Below are 13,111 nucleotides of genomic sequence, written 5' to 3'. Positions count from 1 at the left end.
CGCGCTCTGGCGCCACCCGGTGGACGGTGTTGCTTCTGCACCGACACCCCCCCACGGGTCCGGTTTCGGACAGAACCGGGAGCTGGCGGGCGCTGCCCTAGCACAGGAACAAGGGGCAGGCCCCCGCTCCGCGGCGGCCCCCGGCTAGCAAGCAGAAGCCCTAGAGAAAGCATGTGGCCAGCAAGAGGATGGTGGTGCCGCACAGCCGAGCACCTTTGCCGGGAACCAGGACGCTCTGGAATGCAGCAGCAGCAGCAGCACTGCACCACTCTGGGCCCTGCTACCCCCCACTGGGCCACCCTCTTCTCGGCGACGGGCACCAGACACCCATCACCCAGGAGCTGTGCCCCTGAGGAGGGGTCCAGGCACTGCTCCCTGTCTCTACCAGCCTGGTTGTGCTGGATATAGAAACCACCCTCTTGCCACAGATACACCTCAGGTGCCTGCAGTAACATAAGGGAATTTGGGTCCTAAGAGCTTGCCAGGGCTTTGGCATCACATCCTTACACCTCAGCTCTATGGCAGGTGCCCACCAGCCCCAGTGCCACTGGCTGGGGACACAGGGACAAACCACAAAAGACACAGCTTGGACAGTTGTGCAGCCACTGCTGCTCCTTTAGTGTGAGAGGTACAACGGCAAGGCACAGGCACAGGCACAGGCACGGGCACGGGCACGGGCACGACAGGCTGCTCCAGCATGGTGACCTGCTGAGGGCTGCCAGTCAGCTCATAGTGGGTGCAGTGTTTGGTTCTAGAACATCCCTGTGCAATGGGAGCCTGGCAGCAGCTGAGACAAGGAGCATGCAGAGCACCCTGCTCCTGCTAGGCACCACTCCAGAGTAGGGATGGGGAGATGTGTAGTGTTCGACTGGCGATGGGTGGCACTCGAGGTGAGCAGCCACAATGGCAAGAGTGCTGCAGTGCTGAGTAAGCAGGTATGGGTGCTACATGCACCCTGGAGCTGGGCTGCCCAGCTGTGGCCACCTCTGAAGTGTTTGGGGCCCACCAGACCTCCCCAAAATACTTGCCCATGCCACCCTACGCTGCTACAGGTTGCACCAAACCCCTGTGCAAAATGAACAATGCACCTGCATATTCCATGACAGACACAGAGGCAGAGCAGGGGGGTTGACCAGGGGCAAGTCTAAGTGCTACTCAGAGCTGCTGCAGCACAGAGGAGGGGGTCAGGTACCCCATTTCATGCTTAGTGTGATTTTTCCTCTATTAATCCCTCCTTGTGATGGGATAGAACCTGGAGGCAAGGGCCGGATGAGGCCAGGTGGTCCTCATGCCCACAGCACTAGTGTCAGGGGATATCCACAGCTCCCAGTCTACTGATCCCAGCACATCACTTGGTGGGGCACCATTCCAGGGGCATCCATCGTAAGGTCCCCAGGAGTGCATAGCACCCACCTCAGCCCCCCATGAAGCCTCAAGCCAGCAGGCAGTGGGTTAAGGACCCGCTGGCCAGGGCCATTGTTTTGAACACAATGGAGAGGAAGAGGATGCAGGAGGCTGAAATTCCTCCAGCTCCCATGGGCTGAAATTCCTCCAGCTCCCATCAGACAGATGGATAGAGATGGACAAACAGACTTGACAAAGGTTGAGGATGATTTAAGCCTTCCACGCACCGTGTGGAGTTGCCCCGGGGCAGTGAGTGGGACATTTAAGGCACATGGTGTAGCACCAGCTGTGCGACAGGCACTGGTGTCCAGGAAAACGTGCTGGGACCCCTGTAGGCACAGAAAGATCAGAGAGGGAGGTGGGGGGTGGCAGGATCTGTCCATCTGGTTCCACTGCACCTCAGGGTGCTGAGTTAACTGCAGAACCCAGGGCAGCTCTGTGGCAGGACCCCTCGTGCCAGTCTCTGGACTAGACACACCCTCTCTTCTGTTTGGTAAACTGGAAAATAAATAAAAGTCAGGACAGACGGACAGACACAGGGAGAGTCCCTGAGAGGCCACATCTGCTTTGGCAGCAAGCTGGGGTCATGGCCAGGGTCCCGGGGGCAGGTTGGGCAGGGAATTAGCAGCCCTTAGGGACCTGGCCAAGGCTTTCGCGCAGGCAACGGAGCTGCTCCTGGCCCAGCTTGATCTTCTCCTCCAGCTCCCGCTGCTCAGTGATGAGGGCTGACTTCATCTTGACGAAGTGCCGGTAGTCCTGCAGGTGCTCAGCAGGCAGGTACCGTGCCACCATGGCACCCACTGCCTCCTCCCGCCGCCCCATGTGCTCCTTCAGTTCTTTGGCGTCCTCCAGCTGTGCCACCAGCAGCCGCTGTTTCTCCCGCAGGACCACCTGTAAGCAAAATGGGCAGCATTAACGGGAAGTCTTGCACCTCAGTGGCCCACATCTGTCCCTCTGCCCTGTGCCCACCTTGTCCTCAGCAGGGGCATGTGGCCCCAAACTGCCCAGGGCAGTCTCCACCCGGGCCAGGCGCCCTGAGAGGGAGAGCAGGAGGTTGACCACCTTGTCCAGGTCACCCACGAAGAGGCGGTACTTGTCGAACTCCCCTGGGGTGCAGAGGGCTTGCAGACGGGCAGCCACATCCTCGCCCAGTGCCCCGTTGGCGCTGATGTCCTCCTGCAGTCCCCGCTGTGCCTCCCGCAGCACTGCCAGCTTGCGACTCAGGCTCTCAATCAGCTGCAGCTGCCAGTGGGAGAGGGTTAGGATGACTGGGACCATCCTCTGTTGACACCAGAGGACTGGCACATGGGTGCAGGTGTGCCACACTGCACTGAGCCCCACAAGCAGCTGGTGATGTCCCTGGTTCCCATGAGCAACTAGCAATGCCCCTGGTCCCTGAGAGCATCTGGCAGTATCTCTGACCCAGCGAGCACACAGCAACATCCCATTCCACTGAACAGTGATGACCCTAGCAGCTGTGAGCATGCAGGAACGCCCCAGCCCCTGCAAGCACCAAGCAATGCCCCCGATACCTATGAGCATCTGGTGACACTCCCATGTCATGCAAGCACCTGACAATGCCCCTGGTCCTTGCAGGCATCTGTCAATTTCCTAGCCCACATGAGCACCCAGCAACATCCCTGGTCCCCGTGAGCAGTGAGCAACGCCTCTAGTTTCTGCAAGCAACCAGTGATGCCCTGGTCCCCACGACCATCTGCCGATTCTCCTGCTCCCATGGGGACCTGATGACAGTGGGGAACCCTGAGAGCATCATTCCCAGCAGTGCCCACTCTACCTTCTTTTCCACCAGCTCATGGTCCGCCTCCTCTTCCTCCTCCTCTGAGCTCCCCTCCGCTACCTCTGGCAGCTCCTTCACCTTGCCGAGTGGCTCGGCTTTGCCTGCTGCTGCACTGTAATACGCTGGGTAGGAGGTGGAGCTGGCAGTGCTTGTGGGGGGTGGTGAGATGGGCTCGAAGCCATGCCTGCGGGGACAGAGGCTCAGTACTGAGGACAGCAGGGGGCAGTCTGGCCTCAGCACAGTGCCCAATACTGCATCAGCCCTACCTGTCCTGTGCCGGGTTCTCCAGGTGCCAGTCCTGCTGAAAACACTCCCGCCAGGCCTGCCGCTCACCCATCACCTCAGTGGTGGGGCCAAGGGAGGTCGAGGGGGCCAAGATGCCAGCCAGAGACTGGTCCCTGCCCACCACATCCCACAGCAGCTCCTCTGAGTCCACACGTCGGGGCTGGGAACGGCCACTTTGACAGCTTGGCCCCTCAACTGTGCCAAGACTGGGCTTGGGTGCCTCTGGGGTGGTGGGGCCAGGGCCACCACGCAGGGGCAGGGAGCACTCACCCACCCTGTGGGGACTGGCCCAGCCCTTCTCCTGGTTCCGGCTGAGCCTTTGGGGCTGCTCCTCCATCTCCCAGGGGTGCTTCACTTTCGCTCGCTCTTCCCCAGCCCCCATCGCCCTGTAAACACCCACCCAAGGGGACCCAGGTCAGCTCCCCTGCCTGCCTGCCTCCAGAGGATGGGAACACACATGGCCATTGCCCACCTCACAGACAGAAGTCAGAGACAGCCCCCCCACCCCAACAGAACCCCACAGCCTACCCCAAGGGTAGGCTCTGATGCAGAGTTCAAAGGGCCGCCTTACCCCAGAAGTTATCCTGTGTCCACGCAGTGCCCGCAACCCCACTCCCATCCCCATGCCATGACAGCACTTGCCTGCAAATCTCAGTGCTGCCAGCATCAGGTTCAGGGGTCCTGCAGAGTGATCCAGGGGGCTCGGGTCGTGGCCAGGCACCTGGTGGGGCATGGAGGCGAGCAGCATGCCCTCGGGACCAGCCTCCCTGCTCCCCAGTGAGGCTCTGTGACCGCTCACGCACAGCCTCAGTGATGCCACGAGATGGCATCGGGGTGGCAGCGAAGGCAGAGACATTCCCAGAACCATCTGGCAGGCGCTGGGACATACGGCGCTGTCTGTACTTCTCCCAGTTAGGAGGAGGTGGGCGGGGAGGTGGGGGGCCTTTCTTTTTAGGGATGCCAGGAGGGTCCAGCTTGGCATGTATAAGATCCCTTCGGTTGCGGCCCCTGGGGCTGGCAGGCTCCAGGTTGAGGTGGCTCTCAGAAAAGGCTCTGCCCCGCAGTGGGCGGTTCAAGGGGTCCGGGGGGCTCTCAGGGGAGCGGGCCATACGATCACCATCCCATGAGAGGTCATGCGTCGATGTGGCCCGGTAGCAAGGTGGCCACTCTGTCTCAGCACTCTCAGTGCAGGGGTGGAAAGGGCCAAGCCTTGGGAAGCCCAGCTGGTAGCGGGAGAGTTCACTGAGGAGAGAAGAGGACAGAGAAGGGAGTCACTCCCAGTAGCTGCTACCCACCCTGGCCTCAGCTTCTCCATCTGGAGTCACCCAACATCCTGGCGGGGGAAGCCCAGGCTCTCCTATTACCCCTGCACTGGGCAGAACCCACTGGAGATGTCCCTCCCACTCCCCACCATGGACACCTCCTTGCACTCCCAGACCATGCTTGTTTACGCTCGTATGTGCCTACACTTTACAGGGCCCAGTGCAGCTGTGCTGTTAGGGAAGGCACTTTGTACATTGCCAACCAAAATCACAGCACGGTCGCACCTTACCTCATGGTAGAGATCCCTGCCAAGTGGCATGTACATCGTGACAGCCGGTGTGGACTCACCTTATTGACTGACTGGCTTTCCTGGTTATTGCTGGTGGTTCCCACTCATCCAGAGGAAATTCCTGTGTGAAGGAAGGAAAAGGAGTGTGGAAGTGAGGTCAGCATCCCCTTCCCTGCACCCCCCAACCATCCTTGTCCAGGCACAGTAGGCATGCAGGGAGTCAGTACCCCGCACCCCAGACCAGGGTTATGCTCCAGAGGTGTAGAGTAGTGCCAGTGCTGCTCCCTGACACAGCCCCAGGGTTCTCACTCACCGAGGCGAAAGCTCTCCTGGGGGGCCACACATCAGTCTCCTCCCGGCCTGGGCGAGGGGCCAGGGCAGCAGCATTCAGGACAGCGCGCCCAGGGCTGGGGGTACACGGCAGGCGTGGCCACGGGGGCAGCGGCGGGGGGGCACGGGTCTCCCCGCAGTAGTGGCAGGATTCAGGGCGCAGGGGAACTCCGTAGGGATAGGAGAAGCCTCGCAAGTACATCCAGCTCCCCGGGCCTTCCCAGCTGCTTGTAGCAAGGGGGCAGCTCCCGGCAGCACTCAGCTTAGGGGCCGGCAGAGCCGGGCGGCTAGGTGAGTTGGGGCCGTTAGGGCCTGGTCACGGAGAGGCGTCGGGAGTCCACGGCGCTCGGGACCGGGAGCCTGGAAAGCAGCGGCATCACAGCCGGCGGCTTGCCGTGCCGGGGCGGCGCTGGCCGGCTGCTCTACCTCGAAGAACCGGCGGCGGTCGGCGAAAGGCAGGAGCACGGCCTCATCGCTGCCCCGCGGCGGGGAGCTGGCGGGGCACTGGGCCTTTGTCCATAGCCCCCCGGCTCGCTGGGGCTGGGCGACCGCTGCGGCTGCGGCTGCAGCTTGCCGCTCCGGGGACCCGGCCCCCGCCAGCGGCCCCCGGCCCGTGGGGCAACCGCCTGCTCGGGGGAGGGAGGCCCTTTGGGGGCCGGCAGCGGGTCAGGAGTGGAGACGCCCCGATCTCCAGAGCGGCCGACGTTCCTGCCAGCCTCGCTTGGCACGGGGCTGAGACGCTCAGTCGGGGCAGGGGGGCCCTCCACCGGCACGCTGTTTTCAGGGGGCTCCTCGGCCTCCTCCACCGGCTCCTCAGCCGGTGGCGGGGCGCCCGGACCCCGGCTCTTCTGCAGCTGAGCCTTACGCCGCTGGATCTCATTGCGCAGGCTGGTGGCAAAGCGGTCGCTGCGGCGGCGCATCTGAGCGGAGCGGTGGGGAGGACCACCAGCCCGACGGCCCCCTGCTCGGCTCTCCTCCTCCGCTGGACCCTCAGCGCCCCGCGCTGGGCTGGCCACCCGGCTGTCCTGCCCACAGGCTCGCTGTGGCTCAGGGCAGCAGCGGCAGCATGGCTCTGCGCAGAATGAGGGGTCTTGCGTGGCCCCTGCAGCCCCTGTCCGGCTGCCCTCAGGGTGCAGCGGGGAGAGGGTCCAGTGGTGCCCGTCAGGGGCTGGTGAGGCTCTCCCACTGCTGGTGCCCACCTGGAGGGAGCGAAGCTGGGAGGCCAGCAGCTGCTCAGGAGCACTATGCCGATGTGGTGTATGGCCCTTGAGAGAGGACAGCAACGGGTTGTCCCCTGCTGCCGCAGCATCTGGTACTCGGTGCACACTACCATCCGGGTGCAGGCGGTTGTCAGGCTCTGTGCTCTCCACCAGGAGAGGCTCAGCCGAGCACCTGTCTGAGTGGGAGCTCAGCATGTAATACTGGCCAGCAGAGAGATGGTCCTTCACGGGGTACGGTGCCAGTGTCCTCCCACCCGCCACCTCTGCCTCCCTGTCCCGTTGGCAGAGGAAGGTATCAGAGATCCACCGGCCTTTAGCATGCAGCATGTCCACTGACACTGATGCCCGACGCCTGTCCCCTCCACCGACTGGGGCTGCACGCAGGCTATCCCTCCTGATAGGGGGCTGGGGGGGAACAGGTGCCCGCCAGGCCTCGGGGTGCCGGCTGGCAGGTAGCTCAGCTCCCGTGGTCAGGTAGCGCCCACCATCAGGGGGTTTGCAGGGGCCTTGGAGGCTGGAGTCGACAGAAGTGGCCTCCTCAGCGGCGGAGGGAGAGGGCACAGTCCAGAGGCAATGGAGCTGGCAGAGAAGGAGCTGTAGGCTGAGTCCCGCTTGCTGTGGTACATGCCCCTGGTCAACGGGTGAGGGGTCCCCTTCATAGGTAGGCCTGGTTGGGCTGGTCCAGGCTCTCCAGGCTCCCGATGGAGCTGCTCCGGTCAGTGCCTTGCAGTGCCGGGACAGCAGGTTCCACTGCAGGGACAGCTCGCTGCCATGCGCCCCACACCAGCGTCAGGGGTGCCTGCTGCCCCACCCTGGGCTCCCCTGCCAGCCCTATCTGATGGGCACAAGATCCCAGGAGCCAACACTTCCCTATTAAATGTGGTTCCCCCAGGACGGGGGCACAGACTAGCAGAGCTCCAACTGCCTTTCACCCCCAGGTTTGGGGTCAGCACCAAGGCTGCCCCAGTGCTGGCACAGAGAGTGGGCAAAAGGACACAGGGTGCAAGTGGCTCCAGCTACCCGGGCCCTGCCTGCTGCAGGGTGGGGGGGGGAGCACTGAGACTCAGCAACTCCTGGCCAGCTGCAGTGGAGCCACCGCCCCTTCCTGCCGGGAGCTGGGAGTAAACCAGGCAGGGGAAAAGGGCAGCGCAGCAGCAGGACATGGGGGATGCCTGACAGTAGCATGGGGCAAGCAAGCAACCACCCACTCCACAACCCTTGCTCCAGCCCAAGAGGGTGCCCCAGTCTGCCTCTCCCCTTGCATAATCCCACGGGTGCTCCTGAGGGTTGGTTGGGGGTCTCACCTGACATCAAACCCTGAGGGCCAGGAAAGGCTGAAGGCGTCAGTGGGGCAGTGCATGGTGGGGGCGTCGGGGCGGCTTTCGGCAATCTTGGCCATGTGCCAGGATGGGGCCGGAGGACGGGCACACTCCTCCTGCCAAGAGCAACAGCGGGAGAGGACAAGAATGGGGAGGAAGCCAGGCCAAGGAACCGGGCTGAAGTCACTTCTCCGGGGCTTCCCTGTCCCCCCTAGGCCAGTGCCTGCTCAAGGGGCATGGCAGCAAAGAGAGCCCCAGTCCTACCACCCCAGCGCTGGGCAGGCGGTTCTCATAGTTCCCCCTAGCTGCTGAGGCTCCCCATGCCTGTAATGTCCCTACTGCAAAGCATCAACAGGGGATGAGGGATATGGTCTCCGTGCAAATGATGGGCAATGTCCAGCAGGGCGAGGGACCCTGCTAGGACTGCACAGGCTCTGCAAGCACAACAAGGGACCCTGGGGGCACCATCTGTGTCCCCATTCTAAGCCTAATCTTTCTTTTTTGTTCCTCAGTCCACAGCAAGCACAGACCACACCAAAGGGGTTTGAAATCTGACCCTATACTAACCCCCCAGTTCAAGGCAGCTGTGAGGGTCTGCAGTCTCCCACCAAGGGCACACAGGCAGTAATGTTCAGTGCCACAGCACAAAGACTGTAAGGGGTGGCAGATGCCACCTCCTGTAACTCCCAAGTGTCTGGTGCTGCCCCCACCATCGGCCAGGTTGTAAGGGACAAGCTGTGGTCAGCACAAGGACCCCTCCCCACCCAGAGCCCCAAACTCACCATGGATGATGCTGAGCCCCAGCAGTGCCCTGCAGCACCACCTGCCCTGTACAGTCTCCTGCACTGCCCCAGCCCCTGGGTGTTGTTGGAGCTGGAGTCCAGTCCGGTTGCAGCCAGGGGAATGGATGCAAGTCAGGGAGGGGGACACGACTACAGGGCCTGGCCCTGCCTCTCCTTCCTTCCCCAGGCAGGCAGCAAGCAGGCAGGCAGGCAGCAGGCAGGAAGGGAGAGGAGCGGCCACACTCAAGGATACCGCCCAGCAAGGGGGTGGTGAGCCTGCTGCTATACCCTGGCTCTGCGGGCAGCACAACTGGGCTGTGGAATCCCCCACTCGCAGGCCATGGTGGGGCTGCCCCCTCCCAGTCCATCATGGGGTACCTCCAGGCTGGAAACAGCAGCAGCACCAGGCTCCCCCCAGGACTGGCAGGTGATGGCCCCAAGTCTTGGCCGCCACTACCCCTCCTGCTCCCCCCCACCGCAGTGGTGCCAACCTGCGGACGATCATCTTCAGGGTGCGGTAGGAGCCCTTGATGAGAATCAGGGCCTCTTGGCGGGACCCGTACAGCGGTGTCCCGCTGATATTCACCAGTTCGTCGCCTGGCTGCAGCCGACGAGACAGCGCAGCCTTGCCCCCGTCCTCCACCTGGGCAACAGAGAGGGGTGTCAGGAGTAAACTGCTCCCCAGAGCACACAGGAGGAGTGTGCTGGGAAAAAAGAGCCTTTGGAAAGGGGGTGCCCACTGCAGCGGGATCTGTGGCACTGGGCTCCCCACTCTGCCCTGGTCACATGAATTTCTGAGCAAAGAAAGGGCATCGGGGAGGGGGGAGAAGAAAAATGTCCCATCCCAAGCAGATTCCCCTGCGGGCACGGGCAACACAAGAGCCCTTTGTCTGGTGTGGATGCCAGCCCCCTGCTGCTGCTCCCAGCCTCACGTCGGCCCTGCCCAGACACCCACGGTTATTTTGATGCCCAAAGGATGCCATCACACCATCTGCACCAAAGGAACATCAGGGGAAGTGGCAAGCTGTGCCTGGCCCTGGCACGTGCTTACCCCATCCTGCCACCCACAGCCAAAATGAGCCTTGTACCTGGCACCAGTGTGGCTTGGAGGACACAAGTTCACAGAGCTGCCACCATGGAGAAGTCCCTGTCTGTTCCCTCTGTCCCAGCAGGTAGGTGCAGCGCGGGCAGCCCTGGGATGAGTAGTGCCCCACCAGGGTAGCCAATGGCACCCAGTGCTGGCACTGATTTCTTTCCATCCTGCTGCTCTCAATGACTGGGGATTGCCATGCCCAGCTTCTGAGAATGCAGGGGGGAATCCATGGCTCCTTGGCAGGCTAGCCACCACAAATGTGGCCCTGGGCACTCCTTACTATCTCTGCTGCTGGGCAGGGATCAAGGGGCATTCTGCTGCCCATGGACACTATGGCACCTGGGAAGCCAGGCATGGACAGTCAGGTCTCATTCCCAGCCCAGCACTGCCACAGGGTTCTGCTGGCACGGCTGTGCTGTGTCCCATAGCTCTCCCACTTTTTCAGGAACCTGGGGATTACAATCCTATGCCAAGGCTGGGCACAGCCTGACATGCCTGCCTGTGTGGACAAGCTGCCCTCCCACCCAGGAGCTGGCTGTGGGGCTGCCTTCTTTGGATGGGGCCCCCAGCTGCCTCTGAGGGCTCCCAGTCCCAACAGTGCACTTGCTACAGCCACCCAGGTTTAACCCCTGCCGTGCTGTTGCTCACCACTGGCAGCTTTGGCAGAGCAGGCAGGCAGAACAGGCTGTACCTTCACCCTAGTCGTCTGCCCAGCCACATGTCCCACCGTGTCCTGCCAGCCACAGCCAAGGGACTGAGTCAGCAGTGATGGGTGTACCTCTTCCCCCTGGTACAGGACTCTGCCAGGGTTGCACACATGTCTGGGCCACCACATGCGCCAGGATGGACACAGCTCGGCCCAGGCATTGCTCACCAGGAGCTAAATCTGGGACAAACAGCCCCTTGTTCTGCCTTCACCACCAATGAACTCAGCACTGGCAGCCCTGCTGCCTGCTTGGACTGGGCTCGCCCTAAGCACTTCCCCAGCACTACCTACCGTATTAGCTCTGGGTCCTACAGTGGGCACCAGCTGCCTCAATGAGTATGTGCCCTGCCCTCAGAGAGATTGTCTTACAAAAGGTTGTCCAAGCTGTGCCCATCCAGCCCACCTCCTGCAAACGTCTCTTCTTGTCCTGCACCGACCCCAAGGGTTCTGTGTCAGGGTGTGCTCAGCAATTCCATGGAGGACTTGGCAGCCACAACAGCCCCCTAAACGTGGTACTCTGCCACAGAAGAGATCCCACCCGGAGGGGGCTCAGAGGCCAAACTGTCTCTTCGAGCACAGGGACCCCCCTCCTCTTTCCGGCCAGGGCCCCCTCCCGCTCCGCAAAGCGAGCCCTGCCCCTCCTCGCACAGCCGGGCACGCACACACCTCGCCGGCCGCGGCGGCGGAGCGGGCGTCCCGGGGGACCCTCCCCTGAATGCACAGAGCGCTGAACAAGCCCCCTTTGTCTGCCGAGCACACGCGGCGGCCGGCCCGGCCGGGGAGGAAGCGAGAGGGCCGGCCCCTCGGCGCACAAGGACACCCCCCTCCCCATTCTCATCATCGGTGGGGAACAAGCCCTGGTCCCTCCAGCACGCCGGCAAACCGCAACCGGGACCCACCACTCCGAGGCCCGGCAGCGAGGCGGGGTACGAGGAGCGGTCCCCCCCGGCCGGGCCCGGCTCCCGCCAGCCGGCGGTGGCACTCCCGGGGTGCAAGGCAGGGATCAGAGCCACTTTTCCAGCTCCCCCAGCCAGACCACGCTGCCCGCGCCCCGGCGCAGGGCGTGGAGGCCCCGGGGGGCAGCCAGCCCGGCTTGGGGCAGGGACGCAGCCCGGGCCCGCGACACAGCCCGGCCCGCCGCTTCCCCAGCCCCGGCGGGACGGTGGCACTGGGCGGGCAGGCAGCCCAATCCGTCCGGTGACAGAGGCTCGGCCGGGTTCCGCGGGGGACACCGAAGTGCCGCGGCATCCTCGGCTGCTGACGGCTCCTAGCGGGTTTCCTGGGAGGGCGATCGGTGACCGACTGCGCTGCGGGATGTCGTGGCCGTACGGCCGCACCCTCCCCGCGCCCGGCTGCTGGAGGGACACGGGTTCGGGGCCCTGCGGCCGCCCCACCCGACACCAAACCCCCAACACCATCCCCGTGGGACGGGGCGGACTCCGGTCCCCTCTACCGTGGCCCCCAAAGTCCCCACAGAGCGCAGCCGCGGTGGTAACCACGGGCGGGCACACGAAGCGGAGAAGGGGGCTTTTACTCGCCTCGGGCTGTGCCCCGCGGGACCGGACGGGGGGAACGCGAGGAGAGACACGGCACCCTCCCCCGCCGCCAGCCCAACGGATGTGCCAGAGGAATTTCTTCCTGCCGCCGAGCCTGGGCTGTCCCTCCGCCCCCTTGGCCCCCACGGCCCCCGCTCCCACTCAGCCCCGCGGCTCGGGGTGGTGGGTCGCGGGGGCCGTGGGTGCGGTGACGGCCACAGCTCCGCCCCGTCGCGCCGCAACAGGCGACCCCGCTCCCTGCGCCGCCGCTCCCCGAGTGTTCTCGTTTCCCCGCCTGCGCCCCGCCACGGGGCAGAGGCCCCCTTTGCGGGAAGATGCGGCGGAGCCCACGCGGACGCGCCAGGCGGCGCCTACCTTGGAGACGATGAGGGGCTCTCCGTGCTCCAAGCCCGCCGCGCAGCGTGAATGCCCCAGGGCGCGCCCCCCTGCAGCTGCACATGCACATACTGGGGGGCGCCAGGCCGGCCCCCGCTGCGCTCCATGGCCACTACTGCCCCCATCCCGCCCGGCCCGGCCCGGCCCCGCACCGCGAAGGAAGGGGACACCCGCCCGCCCGGGCTAAGCGGCGCGGGCCCGAGGAGCGGGGCGGGGCCGGCCCGCACCGGGGCTGCTCCGCCGCCGCCCAATGAGGCGCAGGGGGGACGGCGGCGGTGGGATCCGCACGGCACAGATCCGCTTAGACCGCAGCCGCATTAAACACGGCTTGGTTTGTTCAACTACACGCAAAGTGGCACAGCTCAGCACAGCGTGGCACAGCTTGGCTCGTCCCGAGACAGCTAGGCACAGCACGACACAGCTCAGCTCATAGCACAGCTTGGCACACCTCAGCTTGTGGCATTGCTTAGCACACAGTGCCCCAGCTCAGCATCATGCTACTCAGCTCAGCCTAACTTGGCATGGCACAGCTTGCCAGGGACCTGCACTGAGCTGCCCAGCCCAGCTTGGCATGGCCCAGCCATCACGGTTTGACTAAGTCTATCTGAGCCCAGTATGGCATGACGTGGAGGCTTGGCACAATTCAGCATAGCACAGCTCAGCATGGCACAGTTTGGCTCAGCTCAGCTTG

At 63.9% G+C, this 13,111-nt stretch overlaps 1 protein-coding gene across 1 annotated transcript; it reads right to left on the bottom strand.

Annotated features, from left to right (window-relative positions):
• Positions 1-586: 586 nt before the first annotated feature.
• On the bottom strand, positions 587-12,527 carry SHROOM4 (shroom family member 4). The gene is given in 24 exon segments (XM_064159213.1): positions 587-2,295; positions 2,374-2,646; positions 3,200-3,386; positions 3,469-3,873; positions 4,130-4,729; positions 5,099-5,160; positions 5,353-5,412; positions 5,414-5,456; positions 5,458-5,477; positions 5,479-5,568; positions 5,570-5,791; positions 5,793-5,867; positions 5,870-7,132; positions 7,134-7,154; positions 7,156-7,218; positions 7,220-7,249; positions 7,251-7,312; positions 7,895-7,996; positions 7,999-8,024; positions 8,691-8,753; positions 8,755-8,868; positions 9,182-9,333; positions 12,400-12,447; positions 12,450-12,527. Coding segments are annotated over 24 exon segments (4,329 nt in total). The 3' UTR covers positions 587-2,025.
• Between the last annotated feature and the right edge of the window lie 584 nt (positions 12,528-13,111).

Source organism: Pogoniulus pusillus, chromosome 19 (assembly GCF_015220805.1).
Source record: "Pogoniulus pusillus isolate bPogPus1 chromosome 19, bPogPus1.pri, whole genome shotgun sequence".
NCBI classification, from domain to species: Eukaryota; Metazoa; Chordata; class Aves; order Piciformes; family Lybiidae; genus Pogoniulus; species Pogoniulus pusillus.
The sequence above is the reverse complement of the archived record's forward strand: the minus strand, read 5'-3'. Positions and strand labels throughout refer to the sequence as shown.